Here is a 21,363-nt window from a genome sequence, read left to right as displayed (position 1 = left end):
ATACAGCCCAGTACAAACCAGTACAGGCCTGTACAAACCAGTACAGTACAGGCCAACGTGATCCAGTATAGCCCAGTAGAACATGGGCTGGGGGTTCAGCCCACCCCATCCCCCTGTTCCTCCCCTGGCCCCATCCCTGGCCCGTCCCTGAGCCCCCCAGCCCCATCTCTGCCCCAGAGCTGGAGAGACCCCCAGGGCACCCCCAGGGCGGGCACAGCACCCCCTGGACGTGCCCCCTGCCCTGACTGAGCTCCCCCGTCCCTGAGGGTCCCCGGTGCCGCAGTGAGGTCCCTGCTCCGGCTTTTATAGGCGCCCCCAGCCCGGGGGGGCCCCGTAATCCCCCCCTAAGCAGCTTCTGCTCATCCTTCCTGTTCCCCGGGGGTGCCACGGCCTGGGGAGGGACACAGGGGGAGGGAGGGCAGGAAACGCTGGGAGCCTTTGGGACTGAGTCCCAGCAGCGCACTCCCAAAGTGACCCCCCCATCAGTGACCCTTGGCACTGCACCCCAAAATGAGCACCCCCTCCCAGACACCCCCCCACCTCAAGCTGTGCCCCCCAGTCTTCCTCCCCAACCTTTGATACCCCCAGACTGCCCCCACCTCACCTGGGGTCCCCCCAGCACAGGGATCCCCCAAGCCCAGAACTGGGTACAATTGCTTAGGGGGGCAGACACTTGGGGGGCACCCTGGGGTGTGGGGTGGGGGGCAGCGGGTGGGGGGCTTACAAGGGAAACCCCGAGCTCTTCCTAAGGCAACCAGGGCTGGCCATCCTGGGGGAGTGGGATCAAGGCTGGGGACCCCTGGGGCACCTGGGGACATCTGGCCATGCTGGGGGTGACCAGGACAGAGCTTGGAGACCCCTGGGGCACACTGAGGACCCTGATGGCATCAGGACTAAGGCTGGGAACCTCTGGCCATTATGGTGGGACCAAGACTTGGGCTTGGGAACACCTGGACACCCCAGGAGGAGCAGGACCTAGCTTGGAGACCCCTGGGGACCCTCCCCACACCCAGCTGCTGGGGGGAGCCCTCGTTCCCCCCCAAATCCTCCAGAGCACCGGCAATCGGCTCGAGCCGGCTCAGGGCGCTGATTAGGGGCTGAGCCCGGTTTAGCCCACCCTAATCCCCAAGTTTGGCCGGGCTGAGCCCTGATCCCCCCTAAGCGGCTTTGGGGGCGCAGGGTATATCAGGGGGGTGGGCGCCCCCCCCCCGGCACCGCCGCCATGGATGAGGAAGAGTTCTACCTGTTCAAGAACCAGTCATCGGTGGGGCCCTGGGATGGGCCCCAGTACCACATCGCGCCCATGTGGGCCTTCTACCTGCAGACCATCTTCATGGGGCTGGTGTTCGTGGCGGGCACGCCCCTGAACGCCATCGTCCTCATCGTCACCATCAAGTACAAGAAGCTGCGGCAGCCGCTCAACTACATCCTGGTGAACATCTCCGTCAGCGGCCTCATGTGCTGCGTCTTCTGCATCTTCACCGTCTTCGTGGCCAGCTCCCAGGGATACTTTGTCTTCGGGAAGCACATGTGTGCCTTTGAGGGCTTTGCAGGGGCCACCGGAGGTACGAGGGGACCCTGGGGCACTCAGGCTGCTGCGGCCGGAGATGATGGAGTGACCACTGGGGCGACTGCGGCCAGAGGGGCCACAGTGATCTCCAACAGGGGCTGAGGGACTTGGGGTGACCACCATGGTCTGGTAGGGCTCGGGGTATCATTGACCACCACATTCTTCTAAGGCTTTAGGAGTTAGGGTGACCACCACGAGCTGCGGGGGTGGAGGCATTGGGGGGACCTTCTGGACCTTTAGGAGCTGACCACTGTAGTCTGGTGGGACCATAGGAGTTGGGGTGACCGCTGGGGTCTGGTGGAGCTGAAGGTGGGGTGCCTATCATGTTCTTGTGGGGTTGGGGAATTTGGGGTGATCATTGTGATCTGAAGGTGGCAAAACGGGTAAGGGCCATGGCTAGGGTTGAGCGCTGTGATCTGCTGTGGCCCACTGAGGCCTGAAGGGAGGGGTGATCACCACATTCTGCTGGGCTGCAGGACTCGGGGTGACCCGGGGGGGCTATGGGGATTGTGGTGACCCCCAGCCCATGGGCGGTTGTGTGAGGCCCGTGGTGGCCCTGCTCCCCCAGGGCTGGTGACAGGGTGGTCCTTGGCCTTCCTGGCCTTCGAGCGCTACATCGTCATCTGCAAACCCTTCGGCAACTTCCGCTTCAACTCGCGCCACGCGCTGCTGGTGGTGGCGGCCACCTGGATCATCGGCGTCGGCGTCGCCATCCCGCCCTTCTTCGGCTGGAGCAGGTGGGACACGGGGCAGGGGGGCAGTGGGGAGCTGTGGGGGTGCCAGGCGAGTGCCTGAGGCACCTGAAGTGCCATGGGGCGCTGTGGGGCATGGGGTGTGCCCCACGGTGCAGAGCCGGGGCTGAGCACACGTCTGCAGGTACATCCCCGAGGGGCTGCAGTGCTCCTGCGGCCCTGACTGGTACACGGTGGGCACCAAGTACAAGAGCGAGTACTACACCTGGTTCCTCTTCATCTTCTGCTTCATCGTCCCCCTCTCCCTCATCATCTTCTCCTACTCCCAGCTGCTCAGCGCCCTGCGGGCCGTGAGTCCCGGGGGCACGGGGGGCACTGGGGACACGGGGGGCACTGGGGACACGGGGGGCACTGGGGTCAGGCACACCTGGGGCTGAGAGCGAGGGATGGAGAGGGGAGAGGGGCTAGGGGACAGGAGGGAGGGAGAGAGAGAACAGGGATGGAGAGGTAGAGAATTGACTGTGAGCAGGGAGGGAGGGCAGGATGGGGAGCAGGAGGGAGAGGTGACTGGAGGGATGAAGGGAGGGCAGGTTCCTTGGACAGAAGGTTGGGCAGGAGCACAGGCAGGAAGATGGGCAGGGGGCAGACAGAAGCATGGGCAGGGGTCAGGGGGCTGCACAGGGGCTGGGCGGGGGTCTGGCAGCCCGGGCAGGCCCGAGGTGTCCCTGTGCCCGGGCAGGTGGCGGCGCAGCAGCAGGAGTCGGCCACGACGCAGAAGGCGGAGCGGGAGGTGTCGCGCATGGTCGTGGTCATGGTGGGCTCCTTCTGCATGTGCTACGTGCCCTACGCGGCGCTGGCCATGTACATGGTGAACAACCGCGAGCACGGCATCGACCTGCGCCTCGTCACCATCCCTGCCTTCTTCTCCAAGAGCTCCTGCGTCTACAACCCCATCATCTACTGCTTCATGAACAAACAGGTGACACCAGCCACACCGCGACAGAGACACAGGGAGGGGACACCCAGGGACACCTGGTGATGGGGACATCCAGGGTTGCCCAAGGATATCTGAGGACCTGGGACACTCAGGGAGACCCCAGCACGGGGAACACCCAGTGATGGATACCCGTGTGAGGGGACACCTCAGGACACTCAGATAAGGGGATGACATTGGCAAGGGGGACACAGAGAAGATGGGGACACCCCGGGACATTGGGGCAGTGGGGACATGCAGGGGTGCCCAAGGACATTGGGGAACCAGGGACACCTGGGGATGGTGCATCCAGGAACACTTGCACGGCTGGGGGTACCATGACCCCAGGGACAGGAGATGAGGCCAATCTGAGGGTGTGAGGACAGTGCCAGGGCCGGGCACAGGAGCGGTGGGACCCCCAGGCTGAGCTGTCCCCCGTCCTGTGACCCCGTGTCACCCGTGTGCCCGCAGTTCCGCGCCTGCATCATGGAGACGGTGTGCGGGCGGCCCATGTCAGACGACTCCGACGTGTCCAGCTCGGCCCAGCGCACCGAGGTCTCCTCCGTGTCCTCCAGCCAGGTCGGCCCCAGCTGAGGGGCTCCGGCACCGCCCCAGCCCCCGGGACCCCCGGCTGCCCCCCAGCTGTCCCCCAGCTGCCCCCCGTGGGGCTGGCTCTGCCCTGGGGGCCGCGGGCCCCGGCCAGCCTAGGATGTAGCGCGGGTGGGACAATAAACCATGGCCGCGGTCTGAGCGCAACGGGGACCCCTGAGCACCTGGGACTGTGGGACAGGGCACCCACGGCACGGGGACCCAGGGACCCCTGAGCACCTGGGACTGTGGGACAGGGCACCCACGGCAGGGACCAGGACCTGAGCACCTGGGACTGTGGGACAGGGCACCCACGGCACGGGGACCCAGGGGAGCCCTGAGCACCTGGGACTGTGGGACAGGGCACCCATGGCACGGGCACCCAGGGACCCCTGAGCACCTGGGACTGTGGGACAGGGCACCCAGGGGCACCGTGCCCCACAGCAGGGTGGCAATGGGGTGGCTGGGGCTGGCTGTGCCGCATGGTGGGATGGGATGGAGGCCTTGGTGGAGCTGTGCCCCATGGCTGGGTGGGATGGGGGTCCCAGGGGTGGCTGTGCCCCACTGCAGGGCAGGACAGGTCCTGGGAGGGGCTGTACCCCACGGCAGGGACAGAGGGTGGGTCCCATGGGAAGCTGTGCCCCACGGTGGGGCAGGATGGGTCCTGGAGGTGGCTATGCTCCACGGTGGTGCCATGGTGGAACCCTGCTCCCCTGTCCCCCTCACACACACTGAGGGCAGGGAGGTGGGATGGTGCCACCCATCTCCATCTGTGGGGTGAGGGTGGGATTGTAGGGCCCCCATCCATGGGGCTGGATTCCCTCTGTGGGGCTGAGCCCCCCAGGCCCCAGGGGCACAACTCCCACAGGCCTTGTGTGTCCCCACATCCCCAGCAGTTCCCCCCTCCCCAAACCCTCCTGGCTCAGCCCAAGGGGGCTCCCCCAGACCCCGGTTCAGGGGGACACAGGGAACTGGGGTCCGTCCCCCTCGGCCCATCGGGGGGTGAACACTTTTATTGAGTTCCAACCGATCCGGATCCCTTCAATCAGCCCGAGGAGAAAACCGAGGAGTAAACCCGGAGGAGGCGGAAAATCCGTGTTTGGAGTTGTCCCAAATCCTCACGGCTGGGAGCCGGGGGACGTCAGGAGAGGGGCTGCTGCAGGGCTGGGTGGCTACACCAGAGGCTTTCCAAAAATCACTTCTGCTGTCCCAAATCATCCCTGGTGTCCCAAACCAACCCCGACATTCCCAGATCACCCCCAGCATCCCCAGATTCCCAAGCCCTGCATCGGGCCTTATTCCCAACCCACTTACACTGGATTTAGGGAGGGGAGGAAAAGGAGGAGTAGAAAGAGGAGAAGGAGATGGGAGGATCCGGTCAGCCCTTGGAAACCTTTGGGAAAGGATTTAAGGGAAAACCTGGGGATTTGGAGATGGCCGGGCCCGATTCCACGCAGCTCTGGTGGCTGCAGGGGGACAAACAACAGAGAAGAGAGAAAACCTGGGGCATTGTCCCAGAGCAGGGTGGGATGAGGCCCTCCCCCAGGGGTCTGGGGGATTCAAGGCACTTGGAGCGGGGCTGGGGGAGGGGTCTCGCCCAGATCCCAGGGGGCAGCGACAGGGGAGGAGGGTCCAACCTCCCTGGGGTCACCTCCAGGTCACCCCCTGGGCCCTGCGGCTGCTCTGACGGCTTTGGGGTTTTCAATGGTCACTCTTCATTCCAATTTCACATCACTGTTTCCATTTAATCCAATTTCACTTATTTGGGTCCAATTCCATTTCAATTTCCATTTTCAACTTTGATTTCAATGTTCAATTCCAATTCCATTTTTAATTCAAATTTCAGCCCAATTCAAATTCCAATTTTAATTCCAATTTCGATTTTAATTCCAATTTCAATTTTAATTCCAATTCAAATTCTAACTTTTATTCCAACTGCAATTCCAATCGCAATCCCTCTGTGAATTCCCCAGTCCCCCCCAGGCCCCCGGGGCCCCACCGCCCCGGGCAGCCCCGTCGCTGCCCCCGCGCCAGGGGAGCTGTCCCCACACGTGGTAAAACCAAAACATACAAAAATAACCCAAAAGTCGTTAAAATCCGGGGAAAACCCACACCGAGACGAGCCCCAGGTGCCGGGGGAGTGTGGCTTTCCCGACCCCGTCCCCGGGAGCCGGGTTGGGGTTTCTCCGCGGAGGAGCGGCCTCGGCCAGGGACGGAGCCCACGAGCGCTGCCGGCTCGAGCCTAGAACTCGTCGTGCCGCACCAGCGCCTCCCCGAAGTCCGTGGCCTGGCTGCCCACGAACAGGTCTGACTTGTCCACGATCTCCTCCCGCGTCAGCTTCCCGTCCTGCAGGGAACGCCACGTCCCGCTGTGTCCCCATCCTGCTATTTCCCCGTCCCACTATCTCCCCAGTCCTCTCATCCCGCTATCTCCCCATCCCGCCATTTCCCCATCCCACCATCTCCCCATCCCGCTATCTCCCCACTCTTCCCATCCCGCTGTCTCCTCACTCCTCTCATCCCTCTATCTCCCCATCCCGCTATTTCCCCGTCCCGCTGTCTCCCCACTCCTCCTGCTCCCCAAATCCCCCCAGAGCTGCTGGCCCACCTTGTCCTGGTCGGACTCGTAGACGAGGTGCCGGGCCTCAGCCTCGGCGTGGTCGTAGTCCGAGGGCAGGATCCAATCCTTGGTCTCCTCCTTGTCCATCTTCCCGTCCCGGTTCTTGTCCCGGAACTCCACGAACTGCTCCCGCTCCGTCTTCACCCACTCAGGCTCATCAGCATCACCGTCCTGGCTGTACATGTCACCTGGGGGACAGCAGGATCAGCATCAGCCCCACGGCCCCGTCCCCACCCCAAGGACTGACCCAAAGCCTTGAGTTCCCTAAATCCATCCCCAAAACCCCAAAGCACCACCTGGGTGATGATTTCACCCGAAAATCCTCGGCAGAGGCCTAGGGGCGGGTGGAAGTTGAGAGAGAGAAGAACATTCTGTGAGGGGGAGGACTGGGAAGGACACGGTGGCAGTGGCTCCCAGGGGACAGGGACACTGAGGGACATGGACAGGACATGGAGCAGCAGCACCAGCGTCTCACCGATGTACTCCTCCAGGTCAATGAAACCATCGCCATTCTTGTCAATGTCCTCCATGGTCTCCTGCAAGAAGGTGCCAGCGTGAGCCAGGCCCAAGGCAATTCCTGCCCCTCAGTGCCCACCCCAAGGTGCCTCTGCGCTGGCCCCACCTGCACGACAATGTCCTTCATGTAGTCGTACTCCTCGGGGTGCAGGAAGGCCGTGAACTCCTCCTTGGTGGCGGCCAGGTCCCCGTCCTTGTCAGCCATCTTGAAGCGCCGCTCGTCCCGCACCATCATCTGCTTGTAGTTGAAGCCATCGTCAGGGTCTGGATCATCTGAGGGGAGCAGAGAGCACCTGGGTCAGCTCGGGCAGGGCGAGCACCCGTAACCACCCACACAGCCTCAACCCGCTCAACAGTCTCAGTCCAACCTCAGTCCAACCTCAGTTCAACCTCAACCTCCCCTACGGAACCTCAGCTTCCTCTCAACTTCAACCTCAAGACAACTTCCATCTCCTCAGCCCAACCTCAACCCAACCTCAAGCTCCCCCACTCAACCTCCTGAACATAACCTTCTCATCCTCAGCTTCCTCAATGCAACCTCCTCCACCCAGCCTCAAACTCAACCTCCTCCCTCTCAGCACAACCTCCCGACGCTTTGCCAGCAAAGCTCAGTTGCAGCCAGCCCTTCTCTGCCGTGCCCACTGCGGAACCCTGGGCCCGTGACATTCCCAGGGAGAGGCCCCAAAAGACAGGCCCTGGGGGCTTTGGCCGGCTCGGCCAGAGGCTCAACGGGAGCTATTCTGGGAGGGGAATGTGTAAGGGGATCTCGCTGGCTGCTGGCAGTGGCAGGGCCAGCAGGCAGCGGCCGGGTGGGACCGCGGGGCACGCGTGGCCGCTTGGCACAGCCCTGCCAGCAGCAGGACAGCGGTTACGGACACAGCAGTGTCCAGCAGCCCTGGAGAACATGGATCCTGGGGGACACTGCCACGCTCTGCTGAACTTAAACCAGAGCCAGACCCCATATAACAAGGTCCCAAAGCCCCTGTGCCCCTGCTCTGTTATCTGGGACAAAAGGCAGGCATCGGGGAGCCCTGGATTAAGGGGCTCAGGATTCAAGGAACTCTGGAGCATCCATTAATAATCCAAAGATTTTGACTTTAAGGCAGCTCTAGGTGCAGAATGAACCCCAAATTCCCCATTCTGTTCCCAATGTTTTGCCTTGAGAAGCAGCATAGCCCCAAACAAGGAAACTTTCAGGACCAGCGCCATTAACAGACAATTCCTTAATTGCTGTTGGGCTAATTAATGGGTTTGATGGGGGAGTGGTGGGGGGGCAGATGGGTTAAAAAGGGTTAAACCCTCCCAAAGCCCCCAAAGTTACTTCCTGCTTTGGTCCCTGGGCTGGGAGAGGTTTGGGGGAGCAGAGGGAGGGGAAGCAGAGCCAGAGGGTTTTGCTCAGAGTATGGCAGCAAAGCCACAAACTCAACCCAACATCTTGTGCCCTGGTTTTGGATCCCACCATGGGATTGAGGAATTAACAAAAACAGGAGTGGTGATGATGATGATATTCTGATATTCTGATTTTGAAGGGAGTTTCAAAGGAATTTCCAGTCTCAGATGCTAAGCTGTTGGACGTTTCTCACTTGATATTCCCTGCTTCCCAGGACTCCCCCCAGCAGAACCCTACACTGCTCCGTGACACTTCTGGGGGCCACCCAGTGACTCATCCTGGTGTGTAATTAATTAATTATTAAAACCACTCCCGGCACCTTGTTTTGCTGACAAAACACCACATTCTGGACCCTCCAGAGCAGCCGAGGGCAATGCCTGGCCCCACGCACCCCTTGGCCGTGGGTCAACACCGAGGAGGCACTTCCAGAGGCATTCCAGCCCCACTGTGGCCAGGGAGGGGAACATTTGAGCAGCAAGGAGCTGTGGAAAAGTCATTGCTGCCGAGAGGAGCCGGAGCCAGAGCGTGAGCAGGATCCTCCCGGCGCTCCGTAAGGACACAAGTATGTGGGAGCAGCAGGAGCGGAGGCTGCACGGGGCTCCAGGGCTGCTCCAGCTCTGCAACTGGCCGTGCTGGGGGCTGGGCACCCCCACACCCTGCCAGGCTGCGGGGGAACTGCTCCTCCAGCTCATCACAGGGCTCTGTCCATGCAGGGCTCTCTCGGCACGGCTTTTCCTCGTGAATGCTCACGCTTCTCCCTGTCCAACACCTGCAGGTCCGAAATGCCACCCCAGACCCCCCAAACAGTGCTCAGCCCTTCCCAGGACCTCTCTGCCCCTTCCAGGCTGGATCCACACAGGCAGATTAGCCCAGAAACCCACGGCAAAGGGAGCTTTGGGAGGTGCTGCCCCAGCCCAGGGGTGTCACAGGGCCCTCCCTGGCCACCAGCACAGCAAATCCAGATCCTCCCCGATCCCAAGGGAGATGGATGAGCCTCCCGTGCAGCGGCTCCCCCTCCGCACATCCCGCTGAGCAGTTTGACTATTTTTGGCAATATTTAGGAAATTAGAGTGGATTCGACACTCCAGAGCTGCAGCTCCTCCACCCGGGCCAGCCTACAGTGCTGGAGGCCAGAGCTGGCACAGGGCTTGACGGTTTAAGGTTTTAACCCCAAAAGAGCTGCTGCTTCCCTCACTCCCAGGGATGTCTGAGGCCATGCCTCACTGCTGGCCCAGCACCTGTCCCAAAATCCCTGATTTCTGGGGTCTAACACTGCTCCCAGGACAAGGGAAAGCAACTGAAATCTCTGCTAATGCGTTTATGGGGTGTAGGGACACAACGGACACACCAAGGTGGCTCCACAGCTGCAGATCAGTGGGTTCCACCTGCTGGTCCCAAATTCCCCCACAAGCCAGGAATTCCAAAGGGCTGGAAACCCCCATACGCCACATGCCATTCATCCCAAAATCACCTGGATTCAGCCCAGAGCTGCATTTGTCACCAGGGACATTAATAATGCCCAAGTGTGGCTGGGGAAAAGGAGGGTGTGGGGTGTGTAAACTTTCAATTGGGAAGATTTCCATGTATTTTGGGTTCTTTTCCTTGGATTTCTCTTTGCTAATGCCACCAGGAGGTCAATTTGTAGAGTTTCAGAGGCTTTAAAGTCTAACATATTGGGGACATCTGCTCCAGCTGGCCCCATGTACACCAAGGCCACATCCTACATCATATTCCTGTGCTTATCCAGGGGAAAAATCCATCTCAGGTCAGCCAAGCGCCAGCCCAGCACCACGGCACACTCTCAACCACAACTTCCTCTGGGCCTCCCTAATCCAGGCCCCAAAACTCTCCCTCCACCACAACCCCATCTGGATCTGCATCCATCCCACTGACCATCACTCCATGAGCCCATTCTGATCCCTGACCACCCGCTGACCATCACTCCATGAACCCACCCTGTTCCATGACCATCCGCTGACCATCACTCCATGACCACCCACTGACCACTGTGCCATGAGCCCATCCTGATCCCTGACCACCCACTGACCATCACTCCATGACCACCCGCTGACCATCACTCCATGAGCCCATCCTGATCCCTGACCACCCACTGACCATCACTCCATGAGCCCACCCTGTTCCATGACCATCCGCTGACCATCACTCCATGACCACCCACTGACCACTGTACCATGAGCCCATTCTGATCCCTGACCACCCACTGACCATCCCTCCATGAGCCCACCCTCATCCATGACCACCCACTGACCACTGTACCATGAGCCCATCCTGATCCCTGACCACCCGCTGACCATCACTCCATGAGCCCATCCTGATCCCTGACCACCCACTAACCACTGTACCATGAGCCCACCCTCATCCATGACCACCCACTGACCATCACTCCATGAGTCCATCCTGACTCATGACCACCCAGTGACCATCCCTCCATGAGCCCCACTGACCACTGTGCCAGAGCCCACCCTGATCGCCTCCACCCCACCGACCCTCGGTGATCCAAAGCAAAGCAGGACGTCCCAGCTGCTGGCTCCAGGACAGGGCCATGCCAAGGGCCAGGACCTACCCAGGATATACCCATAGGTGGCATTTTTGTACTCCTCCCAGGACACAAGCCCGTCCTCGTTGAGGTCGTGGCCCTTCCACTGGCGCTCCACATCCTCGTAAATCCAGCGCTTTTGGGCAAACTTGATCCAGGCCTTCAGCTCCTCCACTGTCACAAACCCATCTCCGTCCTCGTCTATCTTCCCTACAATCTTCCTGTGGGAAACACAGAGAAATGCAGCAAAAGTTTAAAAAATGAGAGTTAGCAGGGAGAGAATGGGAAGGGGCAGAGGGGGCAAGTTGAGGTCGTTACAGAATTTGGGAATTCAACCATTTGGAGAGTTTATCCTTATAACCAACATATGGTTCAGCTGCCAAAACTTCAGCTCAGACATGAAAATCCCTGGCTTGGCCACTTTTGGACCATTCAGGTTTTGGTTTCTTCAGAAATTCTGAGTTTTGGGGAAAAGCTTCCTTTTAAGCCCCTGGGAAAGACCCATCCATGCATCCTTCGACCAAGACGGTGCAGGTGATGAGTACGGACCCATATTTATATTAAAAATGGGAATATCGGCTCTGCCTCTCCTGGTGATGCCAGAAGAAAGCTTAAGGTGGTTATGGAATTTACAAATTCAACCATTTGAGGTGGTTATGGAATTTGCAAATTCAACCATTTGAAAAGTTTATCATTAAAACCAACATTTGTGTTAGCTGCTGAAAAGCAAGGTCAGCTGCCAAAACTCTGTTGTGGACAGAGAAAACACTGGCTTAGACATGGAAATCACCAGCTTAGCCACTGTCGAACCACTCAGGTTGTGGCTCCTCCAGGAATTACGAGTTTCAGGGGAAAACCTTCCCTGTTAAACCTTAGGAAAGCTCCATCTGCACGTCCTCCTGCCTCGTCGGTGCTGGGCAAGGAGCAGGGACGCACATTTCTGCTAAACCCGGGAAGTCTGGGGAGGTTTGGGGAAGTTTGGGGAGGTTTGGGGAGGTCTGGGGAAGTTTGGGGAGGTTTGGGGAGGTGTGGGGAGGTTTGGGGAGGTCTGGGGAAGTTTGGGGAGGTCTGGGGAGGTTTGGGAGGTCTGAGAGGTTTGGGGAGGTCTGCAGAGGTTTGGGGAAGTTTGGGAAGGTCTGGGGAAGTTTGGGGAGGCTTGGGAAGTTTGGGAGGTCTGGGGAAAGTTGGGGAGGTTGGAGAGGTCTGGGGAGGTTTGGGGAGTTTGGGGAGGTTTGGGGAGGTCTGGGGAAGTTTGGGGAAGTTGGGGAGGCTTTGGGGAGGTTTGGGGAGGTTTGGGAGGTTGGGGAGCTTGGGGAAGTTTGGGGAGGTTGGGAGGTCTGGGGAGTTGGGAAGTTTGGGAGGTTGGGGAGGTTTGGGGAGGTTGGGGAGGTTTGGGGAAGTTTGGGGAGGTTTGGGGAAGTTTGGGGAGGTCTGGGGAGGTCTGGGGAAGTTTGGGGAGGTTTGGGGAGGTCTGGGGAGGTCTGGGGAAGTTTGGGGAGGTCTGGGGAGGTTTGGGGAGGTCTGGGGAGGGCTGGGAGGTTTGGGGAGGTTTTGGGGAGGTCTGGGAGGTTGGGGAAGTTTGGGAGGTTGGGGAGGTTGGGGAAGTTTGGGGAGGCTTGGGGAAGTTTGGGGAGGTTTGGGGAGCTCTGGGGAAGTTTGGGGAGGTTTGGGGACGTCTGGGGAGGTCTGGGGAAGTTTGGGGTGGTCTGGGATGGTCTGGCTGTGCCGGAGGAGCGGGAGCAGCCCCGGTGCCGGGCGGGCAGACACCGGAGCCGCAGCCCCGGAGCCTCCGGAGCCCCCGGAGCCGCGTGCCTCCGTTATTTTTAGCAGCAGCTGTAGGAAAGGGCGGCAGGAATGCGGGATCCAGGGGCAGATGGAGCCGGGGGGTGGGGGCTGCTGGATCCGCAGCAGCGCTCGCTCCCGGAGCGCTCCCGCTCTGTGCTGGGCAGGTTTGGGGCTCCTCGATGAAAATCACCGATAACGGTCCCAAAATCCTTTGTCTGGGGAAGCAGGATCCTGGTTTTTAACTCTAACATGAACGTTTAACGGAAAACAGGTCAGGAATCCTGAGCTCCAGCACAGGTATTTGAGGAATTTTAGACAGGTGGAAAACACGGAATTTTAAATTTTAGATTGCTGCTAGGACTGTTAATTCCAAATATACTGACGCAAAGGGAAAACCGGGCACTGGAGCCACCCGTGCTCACACCCAGGTTTCCGTGTTTCAGAATTGCCTTGGTCTAGGAAAACCAGGAACTCCTCTGTGGCACAAAGGATGTTCCTGGCAATGAGAAGCTGGAGAGAGACTGCAAGAACAAAGGGAAAATGTGGAATTTAGTTCTGACAGTGAGAGGCCAGAGTGGGGGCAGTGGGCAGGGCTTGGAGACCTGAGTGATTTTAAAGAGAAACATATAAAATAAATATGTAAACATAAAAAATAGCTCAGCAATAGTGCGCAAATTTATGCACACATATGTAAAATATTATAGAAATATTTCAGAATTTTATATATCAATCTGCAAAGTGTCCCTTCCAATATTTCTGATCAAACACAGAAATATGCAAAATGTCACATAAATATTCAAAATTTTCTGTATAAACACATAACAAGTCAATCAATATTATAAAATTCTGCATAGAACTATGTAAAGTGTCACAAGGATATTAAACATTTGTCCATGTAAATATATAAACCACAAATAAATCTGTCAAATCCTCCCTATTTCAGGGAAAAAGAAATCTGTGTTTCCCTCTCCCAGGAAGGTACACCACCGGCAATCCATGGTATTTATTGAGGAAAATCCCTGGAATGGAGGACCAGAGCCGGCAGGGGTTGATGGCCAGGCAGTTTGTCCAGGGCAGTTTCTAAGGGGTTAATTAGGGAACAGCTTCCCAGGGAAGCCAAACCCTCTCCAGCACTCAGGAAGCTCCCAAACCTCCTCCCCACCCCGGCCTGGCCCGGGGGCTGGCACCAGCTGCTCGCGGCTGCTTTCCCAGGGCAGCGGCCACCAAACCCTTCCACCGTGCCAAGGGCCCGTCCTGCCCCGGCAAGGGCGGGCAGCAGATGTTGGGGAGGGCGGCAGCTGCTCCCCATTCCCGCTGCCCGCTCCTGGTCCTGTTCCCGTTCCCACTGCCCGCTCCAAGGGATGGGCACTGCCCCGGACACACTGACCGGCCGGGGCAGGCACCGGGCAGCAGCTATTCACCATTCCCACTGCCCGCTCCAAGGGATGGGCACTGCCCCGGACACACTGACCGGCCGGGGCAGGCACCGGGCAGCAGCTATTCACCATTCCCACTGCCCGCTCCAAGGGATGGGCACTGCCCCGGACACACTGACCGCCGGGTCGGCACCGGGCAGCAGCTGCTCCCCATTCCCACTGCCCGCTCCAATGGACGGGCACTGCCCCGGACACACGGACACACCGACCGGGGCAGGCACCGGGTAGCAGCTGCTCCCCATTCCCACTGCCCGCTCCAATGGACGGGCACTGCCCCGGACACACTGACCGGCCGGGGCAGGCACCGGGCAGCAGCTATTCACCATTCCCACTGCCCAGTCCCGTTCCCACTGCCCGCTCCAATGGACGGGCACTGCCGGGACAGGCACCGGGCAGCGCTGCCAAGCCGCGGCCCCAGGGCAGGAGGGGAGGGAGCCGAGGCGGAGCTCCCGCAGGAAAAGCGGCCCCTGCTGCAGCACAGAGCTCACGGAACCCCCCGAGATAAGGGATTATCGGAGCCCCGGGGCTCGGGATGGCCGGAGCTGCCCCGCAGACAGCCCTGGGCTGTTTGTGTGCGGGGCAGTAAATCCCCCGTGGAAAGGCGTTCCGGGTAACTCGGCAGAACAATGGGATTGAGCGTGACGGGCTCTGGGATCGCAGCCCTGGCATCGGCAGAGGCCGGGGGAGGCCCAGCTTCCCTCCCATCTGACGCTGCTCCAGGGGCATCGAGGCACTCCCTCTGACTCTGCCAGGAGGCAAAACGCCTCCTGGATCCTGTATTTCGGAACTTATGGAGCGACCAGGGCCTGGCTCCAAGGGATCAAGGGGTTTTCCAGTTTAAATTGTCCCTGGAGGGAGGAAATTCCCTCCGGCCACAGAGTGCTGGGGGAGAGGCCAGCACAATCCATAGTGATGGATGGAACCTGGCAGCCCCTGCCCTGCACATCCCGCTGTGGGAATTGGCTCATTTTGGAGGTGTCCCCAGCACCCACACGTGGTTGAGCTTTTCTTTCCCATCAGGGAGCACCAATTCCAAAAAACACCCCAAAATTCACTATGGGCTGTGGTAGGTGCTGCTCCAGCAGCAGAGCAACGATGGGATGCTTGGCTGATTAAATCAAGTCTGACTGAAAAAGGAGAGATTCAGGTGGGATCTTGGGAAGGAATTCCTGCCTGGGAGGGCAGGCAGGCCCTGGCACAGGGTGCCCAGAGCAGCTGGGGCTGCCCCTGATCCCTGGCAGTGCCCAAGGCCAGGCTGGGCACTGGGGCTGGAGCAGCCTGGGGCAGTGGGAGGTGTCCCTGCCATGGTGAGGGTAGCACTGGAGGGGCTCTGAGGTCCCTTCCCACCCAGCCATTCCATGAAAACCCAGCCAAAGGCACCCAGTTCCAAGGTGACTGGAGCCCAGCACCCTGACAATGTCCCGAGCTCCCTGGGGAGCCTCTGTGCCCCAGGCACCCCACCCTGCTGGAGGCTGCAGGTCCCAGGTTTGAGCCACCCCGAGCCCCAGAACAACTGCGGCAGCAGCTGCTGCAGGGGCACCCGGCCCGGGCGGATCCCAGAACCATCCTGGGCCAGATCCCAGGGGAGGAACGGCCGGATCCCAGGGGAGGCATGGCTGGATCCTAGGGGAGGCATTGCTGGATCCTAGGGGAGGAACAATCAGATCCCAGAACCATCCCGGGCCAGATCCCAGGGGAAGCTCGGCCGGATCCCAGGGGAGGCATGGCTGGATCCCAGGGGAGGAACAATCAGATCCCAGAACCATCCCGGGCCAGATCCCAGGGCAGGCACAGCCGGATCCCAGGGCGGGCACAGCCACCCTGGAGTCCCAGTGGAGACACTGGATGGGGAATCTCCATACAGGCTCAGTTTTCCCAACTCCCAGCCAACCTCCAGCTGAGAAACACCAGTGATCCCAGGGGCTCCAGAGGCACCCAGAGAACAGGGAGCGAGCACAGCGCAGCGCATAGCCCCCCTGTCTGCTCTGGAGTCTGGGGAATGCCAGGCACAGAAATGGCTCCGGGTGGCTTTCTGGGGAGTTCCCGCAGGGGGAGCGTGCCCGTGTGTGCCCTCCCGCTCTGGATGCTGTCCTTACCCCAGGCGCTCCTTGCTCTCCTCCGGCGTGAGCTGGTCGAAGCTCTTGGCCTCGTCGGCGCCCAGGAAGGCGTCGTGGTCGTAGTCGAAGCTCTGGGCATCGTCGTGCTCGCGGGTGCTGAGCGGCGCCTCGCGCACCACGCGCTCCTTGCGCTCCGTGGGCTTGGCCGAGCCGCACAGCGCCCACACGGCCACGCACAGCAGGAGCCGCGGGAACCGCATCGTGCCGGGCCTGCCTGCGGGGACAGGAACACAATGATGGGACAGGGACACCGGCGTGGGACAGGGACCGGGGTACAGGGACACCATGATGGGACAGGGACACTGCCATGGGATAGGGATACCATGGTGGGACAGAGACCACAGGGACAGGGACACTGCCGTGGGACAGGGACCGGGGTACAGGGACACAGCTGTGGGACAGGGACCGCAGGGACAGGGACCCTGCTGTGGGACAGGGACACCAGCGTGGGACAGGGACTGGGGTACAGGGACACCAGCGTGGGACAGGGACACTGCTGTGGGACAGGGACACCACCATGGGACAGGGACTGGGACAATAATATGGGACAGGGACACAATGAGGGGACAGGGACACTGCCGTGGGACAGGGACCGGGGTACAGGGACACTGCTGTGGGACAGGGACCGCAGGGACAGGGACACTGCTGTGGGACAGGGACAGCAGACACCATGGTGGGACAGGGACACTGCTGGGGGCAGGGACCACAGGGACAGGGACACTGCTGTGGGACAGGGACACCAGCGTGGGACAGGGACACCAACGTGGGACAGGGACACCAGCGTGGGACAGGGACATCAGCGTGGGACAGGGACACCATGATGGGACAGGGACACCGCCGTGGGTAACAGGGACGGGGTACAGGGACACCAACGTGGGACAGGGACACCGGCGTGGGACAGGGACACCACCATGGGACAGGGATTGGGACAATAATGTGGGACAGGGACACAATGATGGGACAGGGACACCGCCGTGGGTAACAGGGACCGGGGTACAGGGACACTGCTGTGGGACAGGGACACCAGCGTGGGACAGGGACAATAATGTAGGACAGGGACACGGCATGGGACAGAGACATCAGTGTGGGACAGGGACTGGGACATAATGTGGGACAGGGACAATAATATGGGACAGGGACACAATGATGGGACAGGGACACCAGCGTGGGACAGGGACAGGGACAATAATGTGGGACAGGGACACCAGCGTGGGACAGGGACTGGGGTACAGGGACACCATGATGGGACAGGGACACTGCCGTGGGACAGAGACAGGGACACTGCTGTGGGCCAGGGACACCATGGTGGGACAGGGACCACAGGACAGGGACACCACCATGGGACAGGGACACCAGGACAGGGACCCTGGGACAGGGACATCACCATGGGATGGGTTGTTAGGGAAGAATAAGGTTTAGGGACAGTTATCTTGGAAAAATTGGGGACTGAATTATTGGGGACTGAGGGCAAATTATCTGGGGATTAGGGCGTGTTATTGGGGAAAAAACAGATTAATAATAATACAGATTATGGGAGCAAAAATGATTAATTAACCCAGATGATCTGGGTGAAATGATAAATGTGGACTGTCTGGGCAAAGATGATGATTTAATGCCAATTGTCAGGGAAAAATGGGGAATTACTGCACGTTATTTGGGAAAATGGAGAATTAGTGCAGATTTGTGTGGGCACAAATGACTAACAAATGCAAATTATGGGGGAAAATGATGAATATTCTCAGGTCAAATTGATTAAGTGATCCTAATTATCGGGGCACCGTAATGAACTGATACGGGTTATCTGGGCAAAAGTGATTCACTGACACAGATTATCAGGGCACAGGCATTCATTAACACAGATTATCGGGGCACGGTAACTAATTAGCACAGCTTATCGGGGCACAGGGATTAATTAACCCAGATTATAGGCACAGGGCATTTCCAGGCCCATGCACGTGGGCCACGTCCCGTTTGCCAGAGCTGCTCCCGACCCCATCCCAGAGCCCTCAGAGCAGCAGCTGGGCTGGGAAGGGATCCAGCCTGGGGAAAGGGGGGAAGGAAGGAAGGAAGTGGATGCAGATGGAGGAATGAAGGACGTGCACACACCCCCAGCTCTCCCTTCCCCAGCCCCGCTGTGGGTGAATCCTCCCCCACAGACCCGCCTGGCCAAACCACCCAAAGGGGCCTGGCATCCATGGAAGGCACATGGATCCAGGGGCTCATCCCTTTAGACCCAGCAGGAACTCAGGGGCTCCCCATGCTCGTCACTGAGATCCCAACTTAGATCCCATCTTACATCCAGGTGTTCCCCATCCTGATCTCTTTAAATTTCAGTACAGGTATCCATCATCCTGGTGTATTTAGCCTTTAATTTTAATCAAGATATTTCTGGGTTTTAACTCTTTCACTCTAAATTTAATCAGATAGTCATCATCCAGAGCTCTGAAATGCAAATTTAATTCAATACATTCCCCATCCTTACCCCTTTAAATTTCTAAATTTAAACTCAAGATATTCCCCATCCTTCCCCCTTTAAATTTACATCCAGGTCTTCCCCATCCAGAGCTCTTAAATGCAAATTTAATTCAATATATTCCCCATCCCTATTGCTTTAACCTAAATTTAAACCCAAGATATTCCCCATCCTTACCTCTTTAAATTTACATCCAGGTCTCCCCCATCCAGAGCTCTTGAACACAAATGTAAACCCAGGTATTGCCATTCCCTATCTCTTAAAGTCTGTGGTTTAAAATCCCCTTTAGCCTGACCCTCAGCCCTTTAAGCTGAACTCACACCAAGGAGTTCTGCCCTGAGAGTGACCCAGCAATGACCAGGAGTGACCTGGGACTGGTCCCACATCAAACCAAGGCACTGGTGGCAGGACAGGGGGGAAAGGACGTGGAAAAGCCCTTTCCTTTCTGTTTTTGAATGAGGATTTATCAGACCATCCAGAAAATCCACAAGCTTCAATTCCTTGGAGGTGGGGGAGGTGAGGGGAATTGGGTTACAAAGAGTAAAAGTCCCTTTTTGAGTGTTTCTGGGGAGGAGACGGCTTCCAGGAGGGAAAGGCAGTGCCAGGTGTATGTGGAGCTCCCTCTGGGTATTTCCATCCCCAGGATCCAACTCCTGCTCCCTCTTGGCACATGCCAGCAGCCAGGGCCTGCCCAGCCCCGTGCTGATCCCAGCCTGGAGCACAGCGTGACCTGGAGCGGGTCAAACAGCCCGATGTTATCTGCCAGTGTCCACACGGAGCGCGGGGGCACGTGGAAGTGACCAGAGAGGGACAATCCCAGCCCTGGGCAGTGCCAGGAAAGGTGCTCAGAGACACCCAAACCCACAAACCACAGTTATCCACAAAGAACTCTCCAGGAAAACCTGGCAGCACCAGCAGCTCCTGCTGACCAAGGGATGGGCCTGCCCTCCCTGTGGGGATCCCAGCCTGAGGGAAAGCAGAGCCCCCCTCCTCACAAGGGGCCTTGGCCCTTTCCTCACGGATAAAGGGTCTCTGGGTGGGCTGCAGGGAGTGGGGAGCAGGAACCAGTAGGGGGAAGATGTGGAGGTCAGAATGGGGGCCCAGACCCTCAGCTGGGGAGGAACTTGGGATTCCAGCGGGGCTGGGTGGGATACGGATGGAGGACCTCGAGACTGCAAGGATATTGATGGAGAAACTCGGGGTTTCAGGTGGGTTTGCTGAAACACTGATGGAAAAACCCAGAATTCCCATTATCCACTTTGCTAGGATACTGACAGAGGAATTCAGGATCCTGCACTGGGCTTGGGATTGTGGTGCCATTTGGAGGAAGCTGATGGCAAGAAGCCCCTCTGGACACACATTTCCCATGTGGGAGGCCAGCAGGATCCTATAAAACCCCCACAAGCAACACAGTTTGTTCAGGTTTGGGAATCAGCCTGCTGTGGCTTTCCAGGGGATGGATCCCATTGGAGCAGCCAGGAACAGTTAACTGGGACCCCAGGGTGCCACCCCAGGGCACAGCGAGGGGAATTCTGGCCCGGAGAAGGATGTACGGATGTGGGGGAGACACCGGGAGCCACAACGGGCTGGTCCTGCCCCAAACCAGCCCCGGGGTTCTGCGGCCACCGAGAGCTGCGGGAGAGGAGCAGGGCCGGGGGTGGCACCTCCTCGGCCCAGAGCCCCGCGCGGGGCGGCACCGGGGGTCCCACAGCCCGTTATCCCGGTGTCCTGGGGGTCTCGCATCCCCTTTCCCGGGGGTCCCGCAGCCCCCTATGCCGGGAGTCCCACAGCCCGTTATCCCCACGGATAACGCCCGGGGCAGGCGATGGATTCCCGCGGGCCGGTCCCGCCCTGGCCGCGACATGCGGACGGGACTTCGTTCCCGGGACCGGCGGTCTCGACCGGCCCAGCCCACTCGCCCTGGGCCAGGTCACGGCCCCGCTCAGCGGGACAGGCCGCAGGGGCCGCGGACGCGGCGGCGCCGCCGCTCCCGCCCGTTCCCATGGAGACCGGGCCCGGCGCTGCCGCCGCCGCCGCGTTACCGCCACACCGCAGCGGCCCCGCATAGCCGCTCCTGCCGCTTCCCCGGCCCTAGGCCCCGGCCTCGGCCGCGGTGCCCATCCCGGTCCCGTCCCGTCCCTCACCGTCCCTCCGCCGCCGCCGCTGCCGCCGCCGCTCCGCGCACCGGAAGTCGGCGCCGCGCCACGCCGCACGGCCCCCCGCGCGCCCTCCCCGCCCACCAATCACGGGCGGGCCACGCCTCCTTCTCCGCGCCGATGCGCGTCCCGATTGGTCTCTTCTGCCGCCACTCCGCCCCTCTGCCCGCCCCCACCCGCAACCCGCCTCCCGCTCCCTCCTCCGGCCTCGCTCCCTCCGGCCCCGCCCACCCCGCCGGGGACGGGGGCGCTGATTGGCTGGAAAGCGCCACGTCCTCAGGCGCGCGCCGGCCGCCGGCCCCGCCCACCGGGGCGCCCCGCGCCGCCCTGCGCACGCGTGCGCGGGAAAGGCAGAGTCACGTGTGCGGGAAAGGCGGGAAAGCCGAGGCGGGACTGGGGCGGCGGGGGTGTGTGTGCACCCCTGGTCATGTCTGATCAGTGCCCTGGTCACTGTCTGATCACTCCTGGTCAGTGCCTGGTCAGTGCTTGG

At 59.9% G+C, this 21,363-nt stretch overlaps 2 protein-coding genes across 3 annotated transcripts; one reads left to right on the top strand and one right to left on the bottom strand.

Moving 5' to 3' along the window:
- Positions 1-1,222: 1,222 nt before the first annotated feature.
- On the top strand, positions 1,223-4,052 carry OPN1SW (opsin 1, short wave sensitive). Its single transcript, XM_064703159.1, has 5 exons — positions 1,223-1,565; positions 2,139-2,307; positions 2,447-2,612; positions 3,002-3,241; positions 3,707-4,052. Exons 1-5 carry the CDS (start codon positions 1,223-1,225, stop codon positions 3,827-3,829), a joined length of 1,041 nt encoding a protein of 346 aa, XP_064559229.1. The 3' UTR covers positions 3,830-4,052.
- Positions 4,053-4,795: 743 nt separating this feature from the next.
- CALU (calumenin) lies at positions 4,796-20,958 on the bottom strand. 2 transcript variants are annotated; one of them, XM_064703156.1, is made up of 7 exons: positions 20,862-20,958; positions 16,224-16,454; positions 10,934-11,127; positions 7,066-7,232; positions 6,919-6,979; positions 6,432-6,631; positions 4,796-6,170 (listed from the first exon to the last, which is right to left on the bottom strand). In XM_064703156.1, exons 2-7 carry the CDS (start codon positions 16,442-16,444, stop codon positions 6,066-6,068), a joined length of 948 nt encoding a protein of 315 aa, XP_064559226.1. In that variant the 5' UTR covers positions 16,445-16,454; positions 20,862-20,958; the 3' UTR covers positions 4,796-6,065. The 2 variants fall into 2 exon arrangements, with proteins under 2 accessions (XP_064559226.1, XP_064559225.1); XM_064703155.1 differs by having other exon boundaries at positions 16,224-16,458; positions 20,862-20,936.
- Positions 20,959-21,363: the final 405 nt, after the last annotated feature.

This window comes from Zonotrichia leucophrys, chromosome 1A, assembly GCF_028769735.1.
Source record: "Zonotrichia leucophrys gambelii isolate GWCS_2022_RI chromosome 1A, RI_Zleu_2.0, whole genome shotgun sequence".
NCBI classification, from domain to species: domain Eukaryota; kingdom Metazoa; phylum Chordata; class Aves; order Passeriformes; family Passerellidae; genus Zonotrichia; species Zonotrichia leucophrys.
The sequence above is the reverse complement of the archived record's forward strand: the minus strand, read 5'-3'. Positions and strand labels throughout refer to the sequence as shown.

Coding starts and splice junctions, on each gene's coding strand:
- OPN1SW (XM_064703159.1), top strand. CDS start 1,223: ATGGATGAGGAAGAGTTCTACCTGTTCAAGAACCAGTCATCGGTGGGG. Junction 1,566..2,138: donor CTTTGCAGGGGCCACCGGAG/GTACGAGGGGAC, acceptor CTGCTCCCCCAG/GGCTGGTGACAGGGTGGTCC. Junction 2,308..2,446: donor CCCTTCTTCGGCTGGAGCAG/GTGGGACACGGG, acceptor ACACGTCTGCAG/GTACATCCCCGAGGGGCTGC.
- CALU (XM_064703156.1), bottom strand. CDS start 16,444: ATGCGGTTCCCGCGGCTCCTGCTGTGCGTGGCCGTGTGGGCGCTGTGC. Junction 7,233..10,933: donor CACCTATGGGTATATCCTGG/GTAGGTCCTGGC, acceptor TGCTCCCCTCAG/ATGATCCAGACCCTGACGAT. Junction 6,171..6,431: donor ACGAGTCCGACCAGGACAAG/GTGGGCCAGCAG, acceptor CGTTCCCTGCAG/GACGGGAAGCTGACGCGGGA.